We start from the raw sequence: 23,852 nt of genomic DNA on the forward strand, positions 1-23,852 counted from the left end.
GAGGGGCAACTGATCAGTGGGGCCATAATTGCAAATACCAGTTTAGATTGGAGGGAGTCAGAGCAGATTCTTCTCTGCATTTTGTCGAATAACCATGTGCAATGTGTGTCCTGTTTAAACTAGAGTTAAATTCAGTCTCCTTTAGGGCTAGGACCTGTGCAAAGTGCTTCCCCCATATGTTATTTCATTTAGTCTCCTGAATAAAAACCAAGTCAATTCACAACCATAAGGACCAACATAGTCTCAAAAGAGAGTATGTAAACTCTGTAAGAAAATGAGCATTTTAGAACGGTGCTTTCCAATCTATGGTGAAGGATCAATATTTTTATAAAATAAAAAATAAATGTTAGAAAAATAAAATGAAAAGACATTCAAAATATAAGCTTCCGCTTTTTATTATTAAATTAAACAAATAAAAAGTTACATTGTTAAATTACTATAAAAGTTTCGAAACACTCTTAGTTTCTATATTAATATCATCGAGGATGAATAGCACACAGTTTACAGATCAACACTGGTTTTCAGACTACCTTTTGAATAGCACTGGTTTATAATTTACCACCCATTCCCCCTTGGCTTATCAAGATAGGTTAATAATTATCTTAGAGGCAGAAAGGTTTGCATAACAAGACGTCTGCATTATACCAGAGACCCTGGAAACCATTCATAGTTTACATTCCTGGGACTTTACCATTCCCCACCCTTTATCAACATGACTTTATTCAACAGTATGGATAAAAGATAAAAGTTACAAATGACTTTATTGTTCTTTTCAAGAACTTCCCCTCAAATCTCATTGAAATGAACATAAAACTCTTAAATTTTTCAATATATAGAATTTAAAAGACTAATCTCGAAGACTCTTTGAAAGCTGTGGCTTGTGTTCATTAATCTTAAACTATTTAATCACAATCTTTAGCCAAATTAACTAAGCACCACCTCATTGAAAGACTTTCCTTAAATCAGATCCCCAAACCTTATAAATATTCATACTTTGCCCCTGCTCTTCCCCAGTCCAAGATGTTACTAAGACTGAGAAGGCAGGAGGATTCTCCTTACCGTGGTGTACGATAAACTTAGCTTTGCCTTCTCTGCAGCTTATTTTGCAGGTTTTTTCTGGGATCCAGAATTCAACGATCAAGACTTTCCTTTGTTCTTTTTAGTCTTGTTCAGTTGCTTCCAAACTTTAGTATGCATAAAAATTATTGAAGAGTGTTGTGTATGCAAAAGTATGCATGAGCGATTTAAGAGATTTCTATGTATAATTTTACCCATGCCGTATTTAGGACCTAAGCCCTGTACACAGATATTAGTAATTGGTGAAGAATAAAGAATGACTGAGCTTAGGTACGTGGATCAAAATCACCTGATGTAATTCCTGTTAAATACTTGTCTTGGTTTTACCTCTCGGTTGTACTGAATCCGAATTTCTAGAGATGGGGCCTGGGAATGTTTGTAACAACTCCCTAAGGGATTGTGATGCACCAACAGGTTTGAGAACCACTATTCTCCTCCACCACTTCATTTTGTAGATGAAGAAATAGAGACTCAGAAACAGGAGTAAACTTGCCAAAGATCACACAGTTATTGAGCTGTGCTTCTCACGATTCCTTGACAAAGTTCCTAGGTCTGGAGGTCAGATTTGGGAGATGGGCTTATGTATCCAATACCCTGAACAAGAATAATTGATGATGTAATCAGAATACAATTCTATTTTGGCTTCTCAACATCTCTAAGATTCATCAGTGGAGTGGTGGGAGGGGAGTGTGGTTGTCATACTCTTCCACAGCTCCTGGGTAAATGTTCTAGCAGTCATCATGATTTCCCTGCTTTCTGTCAGGTGAGAGGCACCAGCTAAAGTATTATTTTCAAAAAAGATAAAAGTAGGACTCGTAAGCGAGGATAAAATGAACATATACTCTGCTGAATCTATTGACCATCTTTTTTATTCTCAAATTGCTGCTTGTTAGTTTTCTGATTAGCTCAAGTAAAGACAGATGGGTTATTAAAAGGCTTTAGGAACGTGTCCTCAGAAGGACACACAGCTGGCCCTCTGAGGAACTGCAGGTGGGCGCTGGGAAGAGATTCAAGATTTAGGAAGCTACTCCCCATGGTTTTTCATTACCCAGATCACATGGCTTTTTGAGCACACTTCTTTGCCCCATTCTTTTGTTTCTCTATTCATCAGCATGCATGTGGCTAAAAAATGGACACCCCGGTGCTAAGTCTACATGATCATCACTGAGAACTCAACTTCTGACAAGTCTTTCTAGCTTGGTTCAGACTCTTGATTGAGACTATCTGGCTGCTCTCCAGTCAAGTATTAGCAGTCCTTTGGGTCAGGTCAATCAGCTGTAGCTACTTGGAGAAAACACACTGCCAAGGGGCTGTGTGAGTGTGAGACAGAAGAGTCCAAGTGAGAACTTAAAGTGGGCAAGCACAATAAAATGTGCCTTTTAGTCATTTCCACCATGAGACTCCTCTGTTATGCCAAATGAGTCTGGTTGTCACTCTGTTGCTTTTACTCGGGCTGGATAAGTTTGGGGCAGGGGTCTCACAGGAGCCGATTGTTGTACCTTCCCATTCATATTTCCACCAATATTTGGGATCCTCCTTTGCACAAATCTTTGAGCTGCTAGAAATAGGGATGTCTCTAAGAAGCCTTGGCCCTGTGCTCATGAATTACAAACTTCTCAGTCTTGGAGTGGGGTGAAGAGGAGGGTGGGTGTGCCCAGTTATGGCACAGCTACGGATAAATGCAGGAATGGTCGGATGTACCCAGTTGGTGGGGCTTGAACACGTTTCGGTTCACTTTGTTTCTTCCCAGATGGCTCACTCTCTTTCGTAGGCTCAAAACCTGGGCCTAGTAACTGTACAGGTAGAAATGCAGGGGAAGTGCAAGCACCTCAACACGTAGCCGGGTGGAGACAGTGGGAGAGAGTAACAGGTGGGTTCGGTTCAGCAGTCACTGAACTCCTGATTTGTGTGAGGATCTGTGCTGGGTGCAGAGCCAGGGGAAATGAGGCTCCCAGGCTGGAGGGTCTCACACACACGAGATAAGGCCGCACGTTCTGCAAGGGGCGGATTTGCGGTATCCATCCCCCTTGCTACCGGTAGCCAAGGGACCTGGAACGCAGGCCTGGCCAGGGCGAGGGCCCGAGCGCGCAGCTCCTCGCAGGGCGGAGGGCGGCGCGAGGGAGGGAGAGAGGGAAGGGAAAGGCGAGTGCGAGCTGCCTTAAATGCTTGGAATAATTCCGCTTCCGTTTGGAAAGCCGCAGCCTCAGTCCCGCCGCGTCCGCCGCGTCAGCCCAGCGCCAGCTCCGCGTCCCGACCGGCCCGCAGCTGCCCGCTCCGCCGCCATGGCCACCTCCCCGCAAAAGTCGCCCTCTGTCCCCAAGTCCCCCACTCCGAAGTCGCCCCCGTCCAGGAAAAAAGATGACTCCTTCTTAGGGAAACTCGGAGGGACTCTGGCCCGAAGGAAGAAAGCCAAGGAGGGTGAGTATGGCCCTGCAGCGCGAGCCGCACAGATCGGGTACCGGGGGCCTTGGGGCCAGGGCTCAGGCCGGCGGGAGCGCGCCGAGGGGGGCGCGGCGACGCGTGCGCGCGCTTCCAGGAACGTTGTGTCTGGCGGGGCCTTGAGCGCCCCGCGGGCCACCACCACCTCCCTGCTGGTGGTCGCCTTCGCGCTGCTCTCCAGGGCCCTGCGGCGACTGACTGGGGCCACCCGGGCCTGGAACCGGGGAACGCCTGTTCTCGGTCCCGGGGCCGCTTGGCCCAAGGACCCTGGAGGCGCCCGGCCCGCCAGCCTGGAGGCGGCGTCCTCCTGTAGGCCCCAAGTCCCCGCCCTTTACGCGCCCGAAGGCTGGCGTTTCTCAAGTTTCTACTGAAACTTCTGGGCGCCGTCACTCTTTGCCTTTCGTTGGTCTTTGAAATCAGATCGTTTCCCAGACCTGCTGAAGTCCAGATGCAGCGTTGGCCTCTTTAGATCTTTTGTCCATACCCAGGGCCCGGTGTGGCTGTATTAATGAGTAGATCAACATCAAATGTTTGTCGAATGAATGAGTGAAAAGCTGGCTTTCCTAGCGGTCCTGCTGTGTAGTGGATGACAAACTCTCACCCCAAGAGAAAACCTGGATGAGACACACACACACACACACACTTTGCATCATGACTATGACCCTTCTGTGAACTTGAGAGCTCTTGCAAAAACCATTTCCTTTTTCCCCCGCCCAGGTGAATTGAGGCGATCTTATTTTTTTCTAGAAGAGCTTGCGTGGGAAATGTTTTGTCTAAAGGGCAGATTTCGCATCCTGGTTTTGGGTTTGAAAAACGTGGTCACGGTCCTGAAGAAGGAGTAGTGAAAGATGGGTAGATAGAAGTTGCTTGGTTCATTTTTTAATATATATAGACTGCTCATTGGTGTAGGAATAGCACTTTTGAAGATTGTGATATGAGATGTAAAATAAGTTTCATGTTCCTGAGTTATCTTAAAGCATAAAAAAGAATTTTAAAAATTTCATTGTTGAGAATTATTAAATTTAACACAACAGACTAGCCTTCCATTCTCTATATTGAAATGAGAAGCAGCAAAACATATACCCCAAAATGTCCCCCCACCCTCTATTTGGTTATTTTGGCAAACCATTAAGTAATGTGCAGTTGGTAGCAAATCCTGGCTTAGAAATTCCTTTTCTAGACTACTCTTTTAACTTTTTCCCCTCAGTATCCCTGATATGGGCTCTCTCGTTTAAGACTGGGCAACTCAATTTTTAAAGCTCATGACCTACTGGGAATACTCACACCACCATTGCCAACTCTTTAGAAAAGTTTATTGTAAAAGTAAAAAGCTGGTCTTTTTTGTATCTACTACTATTCTATTCCAAGAGCCAGGAGAATGAGTCTGCTGGTGGCCCTTCACTTTTTTTCAGGTGGCCTAGCCTGTCTCCTTCAGCCTTTTCTTCACCAGGCCAAACATCCTCTGTTCCTATAGCTGGTCCTCGTAGACATGATTTTATGGCACACTGACATCCTATCTCTTCATTTTCAGTGAGGTCAACTTAGTTGGGACTTTGAAAACGATGTAGTGGAAGGACTATTTACAGAAGTGTGGGCAGAGTTAAGGGAGCCCCAAGAGATGATGAGGAACGTAGGCTCTAGCAGTGGTGGCAGGGGACTGTTACCACCCCTAGACCTGGAGGGACAAGGGAAGCAAATCGGAACCCATTGAGAGCCGGAGCTGTGAGAGGCTGCCTGACAAACTGCAGCTGTAGAGGGACACGTGTCAGAAATGTGAAGGTGGAGCAGGGAGACATGGCACAAGAGAGACTGCGTGTTCTCTTTCTTTTTGCCCGGAATCTTTCTCTGGTACTTAAAATTGGCTAGACCCAGTGGGAAGTCACCAGGGCAAGGGAATCTGGGTGATGTTGTATGTAGGGGTCAGCTCCTTTAGGGACAGAGCAGTGCAGAGAATAAATGATAGTGGGGAGTGGGGGTGGGGGCAATGGAGAATAGCTAGCAGATCGTCTCAAAGCAAGGTGCTCAGAAGTCAACATAGTACAGTAGTAATCCCGTCCAGCTAGTCCTAGTTAGAACAGGGCTGTCACCTCCTTTGCTCTAGCACAGACATCATGTTCTATTAATGCAGTCAAGGCTGTTTTTCTTTATTTTGCCAACTATATCATACTGTTATCACTCATTGAGCTTGCTATCAGCCGAAAGATATTTTTGTTTGGTACTTCTCAAGCATTCCCTTCCCTATCTCAGATTTACTCTATTGGGTTTTTGAAACCAAGTGCAAGATCTTGTTTTAATCCTTGTTATACTTAACTGTTAAGTCCTTATTCTGTCATTCAGTCTGTTAGCTAATCCAGGGGATGTAAATGGGTGAATTGAAGAGCATGTGCTTCTCTTAAAGGGGCCCACCATCACTCAGCTCCAACTGCTTGCTGCTGCACCTAGTAGTTCTGTGAGCCCAAGGTCAAAGAAGGCAGTGGGTGGGTCTGAAATGACCTGTTCTTAGTGAGCATGTGCTGCGTCTCAGTGATCAGTGCTTTACTTTGTCAGGGGCCTACTAACCATCACTTCAGTAACAATACGGCTAGATCTTGCTCTGGATTCTGTATAATCTCTCAGCTCTGTGCTTTGCAGAAGCTACCTTCCTCCACTTTACCGCTAGTATTCTAGAACCTCCCATTCTTCACGATTCCTCAAGATCATTGATGTTGGTCTGTCCACAGATTATTTTGGTGCTTTGGCATAGAATTCTCCTGGGCCCAAGGACTACCATTCATTCATTTTGATACCTATTGTGTCCCATTGTAGGACATGGATTAGAAAGACATAATATATGTTAGAATATTTAGGTCAATGATTTCATATAACAATATGTCTTCCTAAGAACACCTATGATGTACATCACAGAATGACTATAAATTTCATGAGACTACATTAAAACTTGTCATCACTGTAGTGTTTTCATAAGAAAAAATAGCATTGGAGAGCAAGAGAGAATACAGGTTAAAAGCATGGTCTTTGGTAGAGACATTTGGGTTTGATTTTTGATCTGGCTCTTTATTTATTGCTATGATTTAGGACAAGTTCCTTAATCCTTTAAAGCCTCTGTTTCTTCATCTATAAAATGGGAATAAAAATTGCTTCCTTAATGGAGGTTGCCAGGCTTAAATTAGATAAAGTATGTGCTATGCGTAGCATGGCACAAATAATAATAGCTGTTAAAATTGATAGCTCGATTTTATATAGTCTTTAAATTTTGAAATAGTTTTTTCATTATGGACTGCAGAAGATTCTACAGGTCTACAAACAGGCTAGTAGCCTATGACTGTATGCAGCTCATCTAAGCACTATTTAGGTCCCTTAGGAAATTAGGGATCTTTCCTTGCAAGTCAGATCCTCTGGTTTCCAAATGTCACATTTCAGCATTTTAAAAATATCTAGCCCCTTTTAGTGAGTTGAAGCTAAGAGGCTTTTGTTTTTCTCTGTGGGTCGTCTTTTTGGGGTTTCCAGTCACCGATTATGCCATACACGGCCCTCCTGTGTAGGTTCTTAGACTAGCCTTTCAGAGTCCATTTGCCAAAAGGCTACTTTTCATTTTCCTTCCTCTAGATCTATCCTTGAGACTTGGTCTTTCCAAGAACACCATCTTGAATTGCATCTGCCAGCTGAAGGTGCACTAAATTAGGTCAGCAGCAATGGTTATTCCTGTCATTTACCCTTTACTTATTCTCCTTCAGAGTTTTACATTTCATCCAGTGCCTGAAGTGTTTAGTAAGGGCTTTAACTTAATAATTTTTATAAGGATCCTTATCACTTTGGTTCACACTGGCTGTCCAGTATCACTGGGGGAAATCTCCAAACTCTGCAACAGACTTATGGTTTCTAGAGTGGAGCCCTCAGCATGGATGAGCAATCCTTCTCTTTCCTCCTAATCAGCTTGAATTTTCATTTTGCAAAGTGCCTCCTCAAACCCTCACCACTCAAGTACTTTCCAAGACTTCGAGACAGAAAACTGAGTACCTGGTATGAGGTCGTTCAATTTCTCTTCACTGCCCTCCTTCCCTGCCCCTATCTACACCGCTCCTTTCACACTCCTCCCTGCCCTAGTCCCTTCCAAGGAAATCCCTTCTCTCCTTTCTCCCGAGGCCATTCATTTCCCCTTTCTCACAGATTTGGCATAGCCAGATATCTTTTATTCTCATATCCTCAGTCTTTTTCATGCTGATCTATTCCCCTAACATTCTATAAATATGCTTGAGTCTTTCCTATTTGAAGAAAATCTGATACTGGTTTCCTCTTAAGTTACTTACCAGAGGTCTTGGAAGAGTTGTCTATACTGGCTTTCCCTTTCTTATCTCCTAGTCGCTTCCTGATCCGCTATTCCCATTCTTGCTCCAGTTATTTATTGAGTGCCTACCATGTGCCAGGCTCTGTGCTAAGTGCTGGAATATAGCGGTGGGAAAAAAAACAGACAAAACTCTCTGCCCTCTTGGAGCTTACATTCTAGTAGGGGAAACAGATAATAAAGAGATAAATTGGTAAAATATGTGTATTTTGGTAGAGTGGTGACAAGTGCTATAGAGTGAAATAAAGCAGGAAAAGAGAAGATGGAATGTTGTGGGATGAGGGATGGTTGGCGATTTTAAAGGGGATGGCTAGAGAAGGCCTCACTGCGAAGAGTGTATTTGAGTAAAGACCTGAAGGAAGGAAGGGAGACAGCCATGTGTGTATCTTGGAGAAGAATGTTACAGGTGAAAGGAATAACAAATTCAAAGGGTAGGAGTGGACCGGGTGTGTTGAGGACTAGCAAGGAGGTCGCTGTTATTAGAAGAGAGAGTGAACACAACTATGGACAATGGTGGCAATTAGTGAGGGTGGGACAGGTTGTGTAGGGCCCTGGAGGCCATTGTGAGACCAGGGCCTTTACTCCAAGTGAGATGGGGAGGTTTTGGAGAATTTTGCACAGAAAAATAACATGACCGTACTTCAGCTTTAATAAGATTGCTCTGATGGTGTTAAGTGACTGAGGGGGAAAGAGTGGAAGAAGGGAGGCGAGTTAGGAGGATGCCATCATGATCCAGGTGAGAGATGGTCATGGTCTAGAGATGAGTGGTAGCAGTGGAGGGGGTGAGCATCAAATTCTGGATATAGTTTGAAGGTATAGTGCAGTGGTCCCCAACCTTTTTGGCACCAGGGATGGGTGCACCTATGGGCATCTAATGCCTGATGATCTGAGGTAGAGCTGAGGCAGTGATGCTAGTGCTGAAGCAGCTGGAAATACAAATGAAGCTTCTTCTCTCTTGCCTGCTGCTCAACTGCTGTGTGGCCTGGTTTCTAACAGGCCACAGACCACTACCGGTTCCTGGCCTGGGGACTGGGGACCCCTGGTATAGTGGATAGGATTTACTGAAAGATTGGGTGGAAGATGAGAGAGTAGAATCAAGATGACTCCAGGGATTTTGGTTTGAACAACAGGAATGATGGAACTGATTTTAGCTAAGGTGAGGAATTCTGCAGGAAGAGCTTGTTTTTAAGAGAAAGCTGGAGTTCATAGGAACTAGACGTCTAGTTCCTATGTTGAGTTCACAGTCGGTTTTAGGGATCTAGTTGGGAGTGGGGAGGTCTGGGCTGGAGACATATCCCAATTGGTGTGTAGGTAGGTGTATTTAAAGCCACGACACTGAATGGGATCATTAAGGGAGGGGATATGGATAGAAAGTAGAAGAAAGAGGTCCAAGGACTGAGCCCAAAGGCTTTCCAACATTTAGAAGCTGGGAGATGAGGAATAAGCGAGAGAGCCTGAAAAGTAGTGACCCATGTGAGGGGAGGAAAACCGGGAGAGTGTGGAGTCCTGGAAGCCAGCAGCAGAGTCCCTTCCGTTCCCATCGTTTATGCTTCGTGGACTAAGGCCTCCAAACCCACTGTCTCCTTTTCAACACTGATTCCACTTGGGCTCTTTGTGGCATTTGACGTTATTCGACTTTCTTTTTTCCTTAAAATTTTCTTCTCCCTTGACCTTATCCACACTGAATTTACTCCCTGTGTCACTGATGACTCTTTTTCAGACTCTTTCTCAGGCTTTTCTTATCTGTCTGCCCCCTCAGCAGCATTTCCTAGGGTTCTGACGTCATTTGCTTTGCCCTCTGTTTCTTTTTCTCCCATCTACCCATTGATGTTTCTCAAATCCAGTTCTTTACCTGTAGAATAGATGCATCTTTCCACCATCTGGATATGTCACAGAATTCTCAAACTCAGCATGCCCTCAGTGGAATTATTTGCCCCATATGCTCGAATCTGCTCTATTACTCGACCATCCACCTCTATTTCAGAGGTCAGCAACTTTTCCTTAAAGAGCATAAAGTAAATATTTAAGACTTTGCTGGCCCTCTGGTCTCTACTCAGTTCTACCTTCATTGCCATAAATGATAGGTGAATGAACAAGTGTGGCTGTGGTCCGATAAAACTGTAGTTATGGACACCGAAATTTAAATTTCACATAGTTTTCATGTGTCAAAATATTCTTTTTGTTGTTGTTGTTCTTTTTTGCTGCCTTAATTCAGGCCCCACGAGTACTCTTTGTTTTCATTGCGATTGTTTATTTTTTGAAGAAAGTATTATCTTTATTTTCTACCTGGGATATTGCAGTATCTACCCCACTAGTCTATCTCTAGCCCTTTTTTGTTCAGCCCACCCTTCATCCGTTTGCCAATATGTCATCTTTTAAAACACAAAGATAATGTCCCCCCAGGACAGACTTCTTAGTGTGGCCTTCGAGACCTTCGCGATTGATCCTTAGTCTAATTTCTGCTATTTCTCTTGCAAGAAGCCTCCATTTTAACCATACCAAACCACTCTTTATTCCCCAAATTCACCGTGTTCTTTCACATGTTTTAGCCTTTACACATGCTGTTCCATGTTTCTGGAATGATCTTCTCCCCTTCTCCATACAACAAGTTCTTATTCCATTATCAAGATCCAACTCAGATATCCACTTCTGCTTGATGCCCTCCGTAGCTCTGCCTGGAGGAGTGAGATGCTTCCTTCTCTGTGGCCCCCCACCACCTTGTCCCTGCCTCTGTGGTAGCACTGGCCACATCGCCTGCAGCCATTTGTGGGTGTAAGCCCTCTTCCTGTAGCCCTCCTGCCTCCTGTAATATTCGACCCATAATAATGTTGGCATTTCTGTGGAATGAATTTCCCCATTTTTACCTTGGTGAAAATAGCCCACTATAAACTGATTGTACAATTTAAGACAAGTCTCTTCCCCTTTGCCCATTTCTGACATCAGGGGATTAGGTTAAATAACCTCATAGGGCCCTTGCAGCTCTGGTATTCTATGATTTCTGCATTCTCATTTCACCAGGCTTCTCTCAAATTCAGTTTTATTGTCTGTGTAGGGTGGTCTGGGAATGACATCATCACAAAGACCTCTTTCTTTCCTCCACTAATGAAGGCCCCTCTGTGTCGGGAGGAGGAGATGGAAACCAGGATAAGTGGGCCCTGGCCCAAGGACACCTCCGTATTAGGAATCGGTCTCCTTGTCTCATGGAATATCTCTATTTGGTTAACAAGCACAGTTCGTAATTACGTTTTAGCCATTAGTACAGGAGGAGGGATGAGATCCTCATGTAAACATTTGTAAGCATCTAAAAATCTTTACTCACTGTTACAGGGAAAAAAGAACACATTTGGGGAAAGCTCTGCAACTTAAAAGACTTTTAAAAATAAAAATAAAATACTTTAAAAACCTGTAAACATTCTGTTGTTTTCAGTTATGTTCCACAGCCTGAAATCATTGAGAAATCCAAATGAGGGCTTCGCCCGAGGCCCAGGGCAAGGAGGCCTCCTCCGCCTTGGGCCCTGGACCTCATCCTTCCCTTTCCTTTTCCCCCCGCAGACTCCAGGAGGACAAGAGTGTGTTTGTTTTGCTCTCATTTGTATCCCCAGTGCCTAGCACAGCACCGGGTACTTACCAGATGCCCTCAAAATGGTTATTAACTGCCCAAATCATCAATGGGCATCTTATTCCTACTGAATAAGAAATAAGGATGTCCCCAGGTTACTTCAAACTCTGCTTTAACCTCAGATGACTCTTCTGGTCCCTTGATTCCTCATTTTCTTGGGGGAGGGGGGGAGTGTGTGTGTGTGTAATAAAAACTGCCTCCTCCCTCCCTCCAGGAATCTACTCTTTTGGGGAAGACATTATCACTTCGCAGCCCTGTTGTTTGACAAACACACAAAGGCCTCCGAGACCAGAGGTTTGGGTCCTAGAATCAGCGGGCACCAATCATGCACTGGCAGCAGTGAGCCTGCAAGGAGGCCCGCTGGTCAAAGGTGGGGAGGAGGCTGAGTGTAGAGGCCAGCATTCTTTGTGTTTCATCCAGAAAAGCTTGCTTTGTGGAAACGGCGTCTCACATATTCACGTTAGCTTGCTTAAGTGAACCAGGACTGAAGTGAAACAGCCTCTTTGCAACATTTGGGGGAGATGAGAGAAGAGAGCAGACTGAAACTCTACAAGAGAGATTCAGAATTCCTTTAATTCCCTCACGCTGACCCCTTGTTCTCCCCTGCACATCTCAGCTTCATTTCCTCACTGAGTACATAGTTAAGGAAAACTGAAAATGAGCCAGAGGCAAGGCCACTATCATTACCCCTCCGCGGGAGAGCCCCCGCACAGGAACTCCACCCCGCCTTCAAAACACCAAGAAAAGAACCACCAAAAGGAGAGAATGGCTTGATGCCACGGTTTCACTGAGCTTTGCCTCGCGTCTGTTTATTGCAGCTGCTTCTTTTCTGCTCAGGCCTGAGACTCATGTTTGCGTGGTGTGGGGCTCACTAGAGGACTCACCTAAAACCTAGTTCTGTTAGCGTTTACTAAGTGATAATTCTGTGTGCTTGGAACGTACCCGCCTGACAAAGTCTTAGGGAAACCAAACTTTGTGACTAGTGTCATTTGTCTTCTCTGCAAACCAGCCTTAGGGAAATGTTATGCCCTGGGTGGAGGAAGCAGAGGACTTAATTGGCTTAAGCGGAAGTATTCTGAACCACTACTGCACATTCTCTTGGGGAAAAGAAGAGTGAGCCGTATCACTTAGCATGAGATATTTTTAAATAAAAACTTTTTTCTTTCCCATTATAAAATTAACCCATGCTTGTGGGATTTATGGGAAAATAGAGAAAACAGTCGTATGAAGTTCCAGCTCCCAAAGGCAAATCACAATTAGAATTTTGATTTCTTTCTTTCTGTTCTTTTTCTTCATTATAACTTTTTCCTGGTTTATAATTGTGAGTATACTGTGTATATAAATATTCTGTATCATTTTTCATGTATTATAAGGTAAATATTTTTCATGTTATTGCAGATCTTTTCAAACACTTTTTAGGTGCATAATTGAATGAGTGTCTTATGGTTTACTTAAGCATTTCTTTTAGCCCTCTTTTCCCCCCTTCCTTCTAGAAATAACGCTGCCTAAAGCTCCCCCCGCCCCCAATTACTCAGAATAATTTCCTTTGCTTGGAGCCCCAGAAGTGCAATTACATAGTCAAAGGCTCACAATTGGCTTGCTTACTGTCAATGATTTACAATTGATAATTAGGGAAAAACGTATGCTTTTGAGTCTGGGTAGTCTTCCTAGTTAAAACCAACATTGTTAGGCTGAGGGTTTCTGTTTGCTCCTGGCTGGCAGCACTAAGTTACCTACAGGGGTGGGTGGGTGGGAGGTTCAGGCGTCAGGGGCCGGCACATTTCCAGCCTAGTAGTAACACGTACAGAGTATAGGCAAATCTTTATTTCAGAACATTCTCTCATGGCCATCTTTCCGTCCGTTTATGGCCCCACATGTCATACCTGGTGCCTGCTCTTTCTTACAACAGGTCCCAGGCATGGCCATCTTGAGAATAGTCATCCTTCAAGCTCCCCTGGGAGTCACAGTCCCCACCCCCTGTCCCGCTGAGTTCTTACCACTCCCAAGCGAGGCCCAGTGGAGATTTGGTCAAGAAGTTCCTCCTTCTCTTGACCACTTCCTCCCCACCTCCCAACTTCTGAATTCTTGACTTGTCTCACAACCTGATAACCACAGACAAATGCGAGGGCATCGCAAGACACCAGGCTAATCACTGCAGTAGACACATTTAGCTTCACAGGGTTGAGGGACCCTTAGGAGACACATGCTTGAAGCCAGGTTGACAAGAGAAGGGACAGGATTTGGGAGCCTTCTGAGTTTCAGTTGGATTTTAACAGCAGGTTGGGCTGATGCCTCAGGGGCTCAGTTTCCTCAATCTGCCTTAGGAGTCAGTAGTCAGGTGTTTGTCTCCTAAGAATGGCTCTGAACCTGTTGGAGCAGGTAATTATCACACCCAGCACCGCAGGGAGTATTTCTGGGGAGTCGCCCATGGAGGCAAACACCCTCCCTGGGAGTGATGTGTCAAGGGTATTTATTTCATCATTGAATCATACCCCATTTCCTTCACTCATTCCCTTATCTCTTAAAATCCAGAGGCAACTCCCCTCTTCTATGTTGTGAAAAATAGCCTGACATTGAGGAGCCATGAATAATGCTATTGATGAAAACACAGGAGGTCTCCTGGTGATGATGATGTTGGACTATAAAGGGGCAAGGCTGTCAGCCTGTTTCTGCTCCCTCAGTGACATAAACCCAGGTGGCAGGGCTCCCGATTACATCAAGGGGCTCAGTGGAGCAGGAGCTCCACTCGTTTCGATTTACAAGGTACATTCATTGGGAGAATAATGAATCTACCAATTGCAGCATTACATTGGCTTTTCAATTCAAAACAATTGTTCCTAAAGCAGTTTTTGTCTTGGGCAACATGGCTTTGGCTGTGGGGCAGGCTCGGAGCCCCAGTGGGGAGGAGAAATGAGAGAGGAGTCAGAAAGAGGGTCTGCTTAGGACAGTCCAGGTCAGGTGAGGCAGGCACAGAGGAGGTGGGGTACAGAGACTTTTGGTATCTGTTGGGTGCCTGAGTCCTGAATCAGGCTCATCTGAGTCTAGGTTGGACTCTCAGATTCAGGGCCCTGGGGACAAAAGCTGGCAGAACTTAGCAGGCAAATCAGGACTGCAGCTGAGTAGGTGAGGGGCCATGGCAGGCTACAGTCTCAGCGTGGACTTAGGGTTCACTGGCTCACTGAGGGGAGCTAGGTGGGGGAGGCTGCCAGCACTCACACAGGAACCTAGGTCTTGCCTCTCACTTCATCCCCTTACACTCCAGGCGTGTAAATAAACTTTCCTCTTTAGTGGGGAGGGGTTTTCCTATTTACCAAAAGGCTAAACTATCCCTGGCTCCCTATGACAGACCTGCAGAGGACAAGTACTTAATCATGAAAGCTGGGAGAATCAGGGGCAGCAGGAACCGACAGTTTTGATGCTGTTTGCAGACCACAGAAGGAGGGTAACACAATTCCATTTTAAAGCAACTCAGGATACTGGCCTCTAGCAAGGCATAGCAACTGCCTCTTGGCTGAGGGTTGCAAGGCCTCTCTTGAGGGGCTCAGTAGCCCCTCCAACACATTCCTAAGTGCCTGGAGAACAGAATGATCCTTTTGCCCGTTTTTCCTCCATGCCTGTCATTATTGTAAATTACAAGGCTTCCATGATGACTATGGAGAGGCAGATTGATTTGTTCCTTCTGATTGTCACTGTGCTGAACGTGGCTGGGGTGATGGGCACCCAGATTTCACACCTTGTAATGGCCCTGCCAGGGGTGGATGTTAGCACAGTTGGGATCTGACACTTCAATAAATCAGAGATATTCTGCCATGGAGATCAAAGTTCAGAATTGCTTAAATTGGTGTTAGAGCAGGTGGGTAACAGGAGTCCAGGGCCATGAATTGGATAGATGGCAATTGTCGTTCAATTTGTAGGGCCTGAATGTCAGCTTTTCAAATGATATGACATCAATTTAAGTAATTTGGGCTTCCAGTTACGTAGCCCTTTCAGTATTACTGATTCAGGGAAGTGTGATTCATAGTCTAGCTTATGCTCCTTGGGGAGAAAAAAAAAGCTCGAATCTCTGGTATCGGGTGGTTGTATTTGTGCAGGATTGGTATCAATGGGTTGTCAGCTTTCATAGGAGCGTGGATGACAATTTCATCTGCTACTTGGATGTGCTGGTAACTCCCCAAGCTACACTTTTATCATTTATTTATTTATTTATTTATTTATTTATTTATTTATTTATTTATTTATTTATTATGGTGACATTGGTTAACGAAATCTGGTAAGTTTCAGCTGTACATTTTAACAGTAAGGCATATATATATTTACATTGTGTGCTTACCTCTCATAGTTAGATTTCTTTCTGTCACCACATATTTGACCCCTTTTACCCCATTTACCTCCCCCACCCCTCCCCTCTGGTAACCACTAGTCCCAAGCTACATTTTAGCCATGACCTCTCTCCTGAGCTTCTGACTCATTAGCATGTGTGTATCATGGCATTGTCACTTACACACACAGACGAACCTCGGTTTTAACACAGAGCATATAATTCCCAAAGGCTTCTGATGAAGTGGGAATGTGCTCCAATTTCTGATGGCAGCTCAAGTCCAGAGGAAAGATGGTCTTTATGGAGGAGTGTACACTTTAAAAAATAGTGTGACTTTATTGTGATACATTCCACCCATTTCAACAGTATAATTCAGTGACTTTTTTGAGTATGTTCACAGTTGTGCAATCATGACACAATTTTAGAACATTTTCATCACTCCAAAAAGAAACCTTGTACCCATTAGCAATCACTCCCCTCCCTTCCCCATTGCCCTGCTCTCAAGTAACCACTAATCTATAGTCTTGATTTGCCTATTCTGAACATTTCATATAAATGATATGCACTATGTGGACTTTTATAACTGACTTTTTTTTTTTCACTTTTCATAGCGTTTTCAAGTTTCATCCATATTATAGCATGTATCAGTAATTCATTCCTTTTTATGACAGAAAACATTCCATTATACGAATATACCACATTTTGTTTATCCATTCATCAATCGATAGACATTTGGATTTGGACTATTGGTACTTTTTGGCTATTAAGAATAATATGGCTATGAATTTTCAAGTACAAGTTTTTGTGTGGACGTATGTTTTCATTTCTCTTAGGTATATACCCAGGCGTGGCATTGCTGAGTCATATGGTAGCTTTAGGTTTAATATTTTGAAGAACTGCCAGGCTGTTTTCCAAAGGGCTGCACCATTTTCCATTCCCACCAGAAGTATATGAGGAATCTGATGTCTCCATATCTTCACCAACACTTGCTGTAGTCTGTCTTTTTGGTTATAGCAATCCCAGTGGGTGTGAAGTATCTCATTGTGGTTCTCATTTGCGTTTCCCCGGTGACTGATAATGTTGAACACCTTCTCATGTGCTTTTGGCTATTTATAGATCTTTTGGGCACTGGGATTTTAGATTCCATAGAGTTTAGTGCACATCTCCTCAGTCCTAAACGTGATGAGAGCCCTGGCCTCTAACGCAGAAAGGTGCATGCTGAGGAAGTCTCATTCTTCCACTTTTTTAACATTGGCTGGGAGCACTGGAGACTTGCTGCATCTTGTATTATAATGGCGCATTTCATTTTGCAGAATGACTGTATTCCTGAAATATTTCCTGTTAAGCAAATTGTCATAATCTTATTATATCACTGGCTTTCATTATTAAATTGGAAGTTGTTTGGCTGGAATATAGTTTTAGCTGCAAATTGTTAAAAAAAAAAAATCATACCAGGAAAATAGTAAAGATTTAGAACTTGTACATTTAAATGAAATGTGGAAAGTCTTGATATATCATGACATTTCAAATAATAATGATAACATCAACGGTAATAATGACATAAGGGATAAGCATTTACACAGTGCTATTATGGGCCAGGCAATATAACTGGTGCTTTATGTAAACTTATTTGATCTTCCTAACAACCTCACAAAATAGGTATCATTAGCATCTTTGCCCCTGTACAGATGAGAAAAGTGAAGGTCAGAGAGGACAGATAATTTGCCCAAAGTCAAGGCTAATGTACTAGTTAAAGTAACCCTAGGTGCTGTAACAGATAAGCCCTAAATTCTCTTGAGCGTAACATAATAAAAATTTATTTCTTGCTTATAGCAGAACCATGGCATCATCTTTGCTTTGATTGTATTCTATGTAGTCATTAAGGGATTTAGGCCCCTTTCATCTCATGGCTCTGCCTTCCTCTGGGTTCTTTAAGTCCTTACTGATCAGCCAGTGTGTGAGAGAGAGAACAAGACTGCAGTGGGAGGTTTTTACAGACCAGGCATAGACATGATGTATATCACTTCTGCCTACTTACCACTGTCCAGAACTTAGTTATGTGGCCACACCTGTGTGCAAGAGAGGCCAGGAAACATAGTTTAGTTGTCTGCCCAGAGGGAAAGGAAATGAGTTTTGGCAAATACATGCATTGTTTTGCTATTGCCAGCAAGTGGAAGACATGAGATTTGAACCTGGGCAGTCTGGCTCCAGAGACTTGCTCTTAACTAGCACATTCTACCACCTTGCTGTGAACAGTAGCTCAAAGTCTGAGAAAAATGTGGAGAATTTCACGAGTTTTTACTCAGTTTTCTTCCCACATATAACTCTGGTTGCTTGGATGGTGTGCCTAGGAATTTTGTCTTTCAGAAAAGAATAACCATGAGAACTAGTATTAATTGAGTGTTCACTCAGTGCCAGGCACTGCTCTAAGCTTTTTATATCTTCTGTTTCATTTAATTCTCACAATAACCCCATGAGATGGGGAATTTTTATTCTCATTTTCCAGGTAAGAAAGCTGAAGCAGAGAGCTAGAGAGCTTGGTTATGTGTCCACGGCCTTGTACGCGAGTGGTATCTCTGGGCTTTGAGCACCCTCTCGTGAAACCAGTGTGCTAGGTGTAGGTCGAAGGGAAGAGCAGATAAGAAAGCCAAAGCCACTAAAAGTACAAATCACAACTGAGCTAGAACCTTATTTGGATCCTGCTTCAAACAAATCAACTTCTGTAAGTCATTTATGAGACAATCAGGAAAATATAAACACTCACTGGAGATTTGATGACGTTAAGGCATCGTTAATTTGTAGGCTGTAAGAATGATGGTGTGGTTATGTTAAATAAGAAAATAGTCCTTATCTTTTTTGAGACACATACTGAAATGTTTATGGATGGTGTGATAAAATGTCTAGGACTGGCTTCAAATATTGCAGTGTAGGGGTTGAGGTGTAGGTGTGAACAAATGAGGCCACAAGTTGCTCATTGTCGTAGAATGACGGTGGGTACATGGAGAATTGTCGTACTAGTCTCTCTACTTTGGGATATATTTGAAATTTTCTATAATAATTATAAAAAAGAAGACTTTGATGAATCAGATGTTAATGAATGGACTTTCTTTAGCCCCCTAGGTGCTAAGTGGAATGATGGTGGGCTCAGAGCATGGAATATGTTTGCTGAAGAACAGATTAGCAGCCTGGAATGTTTTGTAAAGGGAATCTTTAGGGACTTTGTTTGGTTGCCATTGGCCAGTTTTTGAATTCTGATTCTGAGATACCCCTGGGGTCAGCATTTAGTGCCTGGAGAACTGACATTCTGAAGATGAGCCCTGGGGGCCTCCAAAAGGGAGGAGAACAGGCTTCCTGGGCAAGGGAGAGACCCCACCAAAGTCTGGGCTCTGCCTTCGCCAAATGGTTCTCAGCACAGGCTCGTTGTGCAACCTGTGATGAATAGCTTACTGAAAGGTACAGCATGGCCCCAAGCCCCAGCTGCACTTTAATTAAACAGTGAAAATCCATCAAAGACTCAGCCTCCTCAGCCAGCCAGTTCTGAGTCCCAGGTGAAGCTGGCTCTGGGCTGGCCTCTAGCCAGGAGGGAGGTGGGCTGCAGGCTCTCCCAAGTCCCTGCCTAAAATCAACAGCCAACATTCAGCAGCCCAGCTTCTGATCCGATGCAAATTAAGCCTGGCATTTAGAGATGGTATTAAATGTCCTAAATCAATATTCTAGAGGCAAGATCAGAACAATTAAAAACCCTGATTTTCTCCTCAGATTATTGGAATATATATAAATATAAGTTTTTCAATTCACTTTTAAAAGTCAGCTGGTTGAGAAAGATGGGGTCCTCTTGGTGATGCTCTGAGCAGACTTTATTCCATTTTCAGCATCTTTTCCCATTTTTACACATATCCAACATATGTCAAGCACCTAGGGGCTTTCATATATGATGTCACATTTAATCCCGACAGTAACCCCAGGAGTTCTTGTCATCCCCATTTTACAGATGAGGAAACTGAGGCTCAGAGAAGTACAGTGACTTGCCCAAGGTCTATCAGCTACTAAATGGTAGAGCAGGGATTTGAATCAGTTTCTTTGTCCTAAAGTCCAGTGCTTTGCCCACTTTAACAGGCTTGTTTTTCTGAGTAGCCTTTGTTTTTCATTCGTCAGTAATAATTAACAGTGATGAATAAACAGTACAGTAGTCACTGTTTAATTATTCACTTTTTTCTAGTCTTAAAACGTATTGGCAGTTTTTCTACTTTGTCCATTTGTTCAATAAACATTACTGGGAGGCAGCCTGATGGGGAGGTGTCTGGGTTCTGGAGCCCACCAGACTGCCTGGTTCCACCACACATGTTCATCAGCCTCTCTGAGCTCCTGCTTCCTTATATGCAAAATGCGATGTTACTAGGACCACCTCACAGAGTTGTTGTCATGAAGATGAAAGGAATTAGTACTTGTAAAGCGTTTAGAGGAGGGCCTGGCGTTCAGTAAATATGATCCCTTGGTAGACACTGCCAAGGTCCTAGAGAAAAAGCTGTGTCTTTGCTTTCATGGAACCTACCCCTTACGTTTAGCTAGTGATATTATCGCGTCTATTTTTATTAATCTAGCTAAAGATGTTGATGTTTATGGTAAAAAATTTGAGGAGACCAGAAATGTAAAATAGGGCCCCTTTTCACTTTCTTACTCTCAGGCTTTAGAGATAATAGCATAGCCTATTATAATAGCAATAATCATAGTGATAATAGCGTATAAGTAGCAATAATAGCATAATATAGGAAATGTTTTGCAAGCATATAAGTTGTTTTGTATTATACAACTGTCAAAAACATTTAGCAGTTTATATTTTTCCCCTTACCTATTTGTCTTGAATATCTTTCACATATGAATTTACCTCATTTTTAAAACACTTTATGCATTGTCTGGATATGACATAGTTAAATTTAACCAGTTCTCTATCAGTGAACATTTAAGTTCTTTTGTAGTGTTTTCTTACTCCAAACAATGCTGCATTTAACGTGCTTGCAAACAAGTAAAACATTCATTACCTGTTTATCTGTTCAATAAATTCTTATAGGTAGAATTGCTGAGTCAAAAATTTCTTAGGCTTGAATTTCGTTGGGTATTACCAAATTGCTCTCCAAAAAGGAAACGCGAGGGAAGAAAAATGCCTAACCAAACTTTAAAACTCTTATTTCTTGTTAAGAATTCAGTCATGAAAAGAGGGTAGAAAATAAAAGTTATCCTAATCCTAAGTTTTATTGGAAAAGCTTTTCCTTGGCCACAAATTTTTAGGCATCAAATTCTCAGGCTTCTGGTACAGACAGAATGTTCTGGATTACAAGGCAAAATCCTGTGTGTTCTTAACTGTCTCCCCACTCCCAGGCTTCCTGCCCCTGTTCTCTGAAAGGAGGACTTTTGTTTTCTCCCTTTAGCTTTAAGGATAAACATTTAGAGGTTTCACACTTTCCTGGAATGGACCCTATCTGCTGCAGAGGGCCCAGGTTTCTCATTGGAGGAGGAGCATCCCCAAGCCAGTGTCCTTAAGTGTTCCACAAGCCCAGCATGCACTTTTCTGCTTCCTTGAATTCCTCCAGGCCCAGACACAGCTGGGTCTTGCCAGTGACCTTCTTTTTGCCTCTAGTCCTTTGGCAGGGGAAGATGGGACTTATTAACAGACTGACTTCCTTTTAGGGATGGCTGCTCCATCAACCCCTAGCCAACCAGGAGCAGAAAACTAAATGACGAAGATAATTTGTGTCCAGGACTGTGGTAAGGAGGGGCAGCAGAATGACTCATGAGCCCCTGTATCTTCCTGTTACATTCCAAGAGCTGCCTTCCTCAGTGCTTAAATCACTTAGTAGGAGCAACACCCCGCACAGGCTGTGGAGGAAGGCCAGCTGCTGTTTGCTGGCCTAGGTGAAGTGGACCCAGTGAGTCCTGGATTTTTTTCTTTTGGCCAGATCTTTTGAATAGGCTGGTGACCCTGGCTCCATCAGGAAACAAGGCATAGTACATTTATGCTCTCAAGGATCTCAAGGTCTAGCCTCCAGGGACCCCTGTCCTCTAGTGCCTAGCCTAGTGCCCTGGAGAGAGACAGACCTAATAGTCTGGTGACCCTGGGCAAGTCACTTCATTTCTCTGAACCTCAGTTTTCCTTTCTACGAAATAGAAGCGAAGAGAATTTTGTTCCAATTTCTGGGGTTATTAATAATTAGAGCTAATTCATGTCAAGTGCTTATCATGGAACCTGGCACACAGAAAGCGCTTAATATTACTTGTAATAACTACCTTTTCTGCTGTTCCTCTTGATCGATTTTTCTAATAAAAGATTAAGAAATATGGTCTGGCTGTGGCTCTCACCACTGCCCCTGATTTGTGATAATAATAGTGAACATTTCTGTAGAGGTTACTGTTTTCCAGAGCCTTATGTATAATGACTTATTTAATTCTGTCAAATCCTATAAGTAGCTATGTGATAGATTCTACTATTATCCCCATTTTCCACATGAGTAAACTGAGGCACAGAGAGTTTGAACAGCGAGCCCACAGTTAGTAAATGGTGGAGCCAGGATTGCAAACCCAGGTTGTCAGCTCTAGAATCTATTTTCCTAACCAGTATATCATCTTGCCTCTCAGCAAATGTTTGTACATTTCTGTAGGAAAGTTAAAAAATATAGTAGTCAAGTGGCATTTATTTTTTTCTTTCTGCTAGTGTTTAAGAAAAAACTATATTGACATTTCTTATAATAGAAATATAGCATTATAAAAAAAATTGGAAAATATAAAAGAAAATAAAAGTATTTATCTACAGTGCTACCACGTAACCAGTGGTCTAGATGAAGGGCCAGTGCTTTTTTATTTCTATTCCTTTGTGGACTGTGATGTCCTACTGTGTGCAACTACAGTACAACTTGAATAACCTGTGACTCTCAAGTTTGATGACATTTAAGCTTATCTATACCCTATTCAGTTATACAGTTTCATAGAACATGCGCTTGGAAGTTGCATCAATGTCAAATTGCTAAAAGTTTCCAAACGTATACTATGAAATTATTTTCTTCTCGTGATAGACAGGTAACACACCGTTCACAGACTGATGCTGGTCTGTGAATTACACTCTGATTAGCACAGACCTAGACAAACACTGTTTATATTTTAGCATATTTATTTCCAGTATTTTTCTATGTGTATTTTTATTTTTAGTCTATATATACATTTCTTCTTTCTCACTGCATTTCTCATTACAATGTTACGGTAAACAACAATTGAGTATAATCTTTAATGACTATAATAATAATAATATTCCATCTGGAAGACGTACCATAGATTACCAAACTATTCCTTCTGTCTTGGACTGTGGTGTATTTCCAGTTATTTGCACTGATAAAAATATGATGGTAAACAGTTTTAGAGTATTTTTCCATATTTAATATTATTTCCATAGGGTAGATCTCCTAGAATGAGATTCCTGGGTAAAACGATATGAAGCTTTTTAAATTTCTTGATAGATATTACCAAATTTCTAAAAAGGATGTGCCAATGTATGCTCCCAGCAGTAGTCTATGAGAGTTCCTGTTTAGCTACATCCTTTTCTGCATTTATTATCATAATTTAATTAATGGAAACAACCTTAATTGTTTTTAATTTCTTTGATTACTGGTGAGGTTGAACATTTTCCATGCTTGTAGCCATTTATATTTCCTCTTTTGCTTTATACTCAGTTGGACATGAGCATAAAATTGTCTTCCTTTGAACAGATTTCAAACTACTTTAGATTGAAAGCCAAGTAAATCCATATATAAAGTCTGTACCTATTGATGTATGGCAGGGGTCCCCAACCCTCGGACAAATATGAGTCTGTGGCCTATTAGGAACCAGGCCGCACAACAGGAGGTGAGCAAATGGAGCTTCATCTGTATTTGCAGCTGCTCTCCAGTGTTAGCACCACCACCTCAGCTCTACCGCAGATCATCAGGCATTAGATTCTCAAAGGCACACCGGTCCCTGGTGCCAAAAAGGTTGGGGACCGCTGATGTGTGGTATCTCCATTGTCTAGGTCCTTC

The 23,852-nt window shown here is 42.9% G+C and overlaps 1 protein-coding gene across 1 annotated transcript in view; it reads left to right on the forward strand.

Annotated features, from left to right (window-relative positions):
• Nucleotides 1-3,238: 3,238 nt before the first annotated feature.
• The window catches only part of PARVA (parvin alpha), a 145,773-nt gene continuing 125,159 nt past the window's right edge, over nt 3,239-23,852 (forward strand). Inside the window, exon 1 of the mRNA XM_039863455.1 lies at nt 3,239-3,495. Within this exon, the coding sequence (XP_039719389.1) occupies nt 3,240-3,495 (256 nt within the window). The 5' untranslated portion in view covers nt 3,239. The remainder of the gene's footprint in view (nt 3,496-23,852) is intronic.

The sequence above is a fragment of the Pteropus medius genome, unplaced genomic scaffold, assembly GCF_902729225.1.
Source record: "Pteropus medius unplaced genomic scaffold, Ma_sr-lr_union100, whole genome shotgun sequence".
In the NCBI taxonomy this organism is placed as follows: Eukaryota; Metazoa; Chordata; class Mammalia; order Chiroptera; family Pteropodidae; genus Pteropus; species Pteropus medius.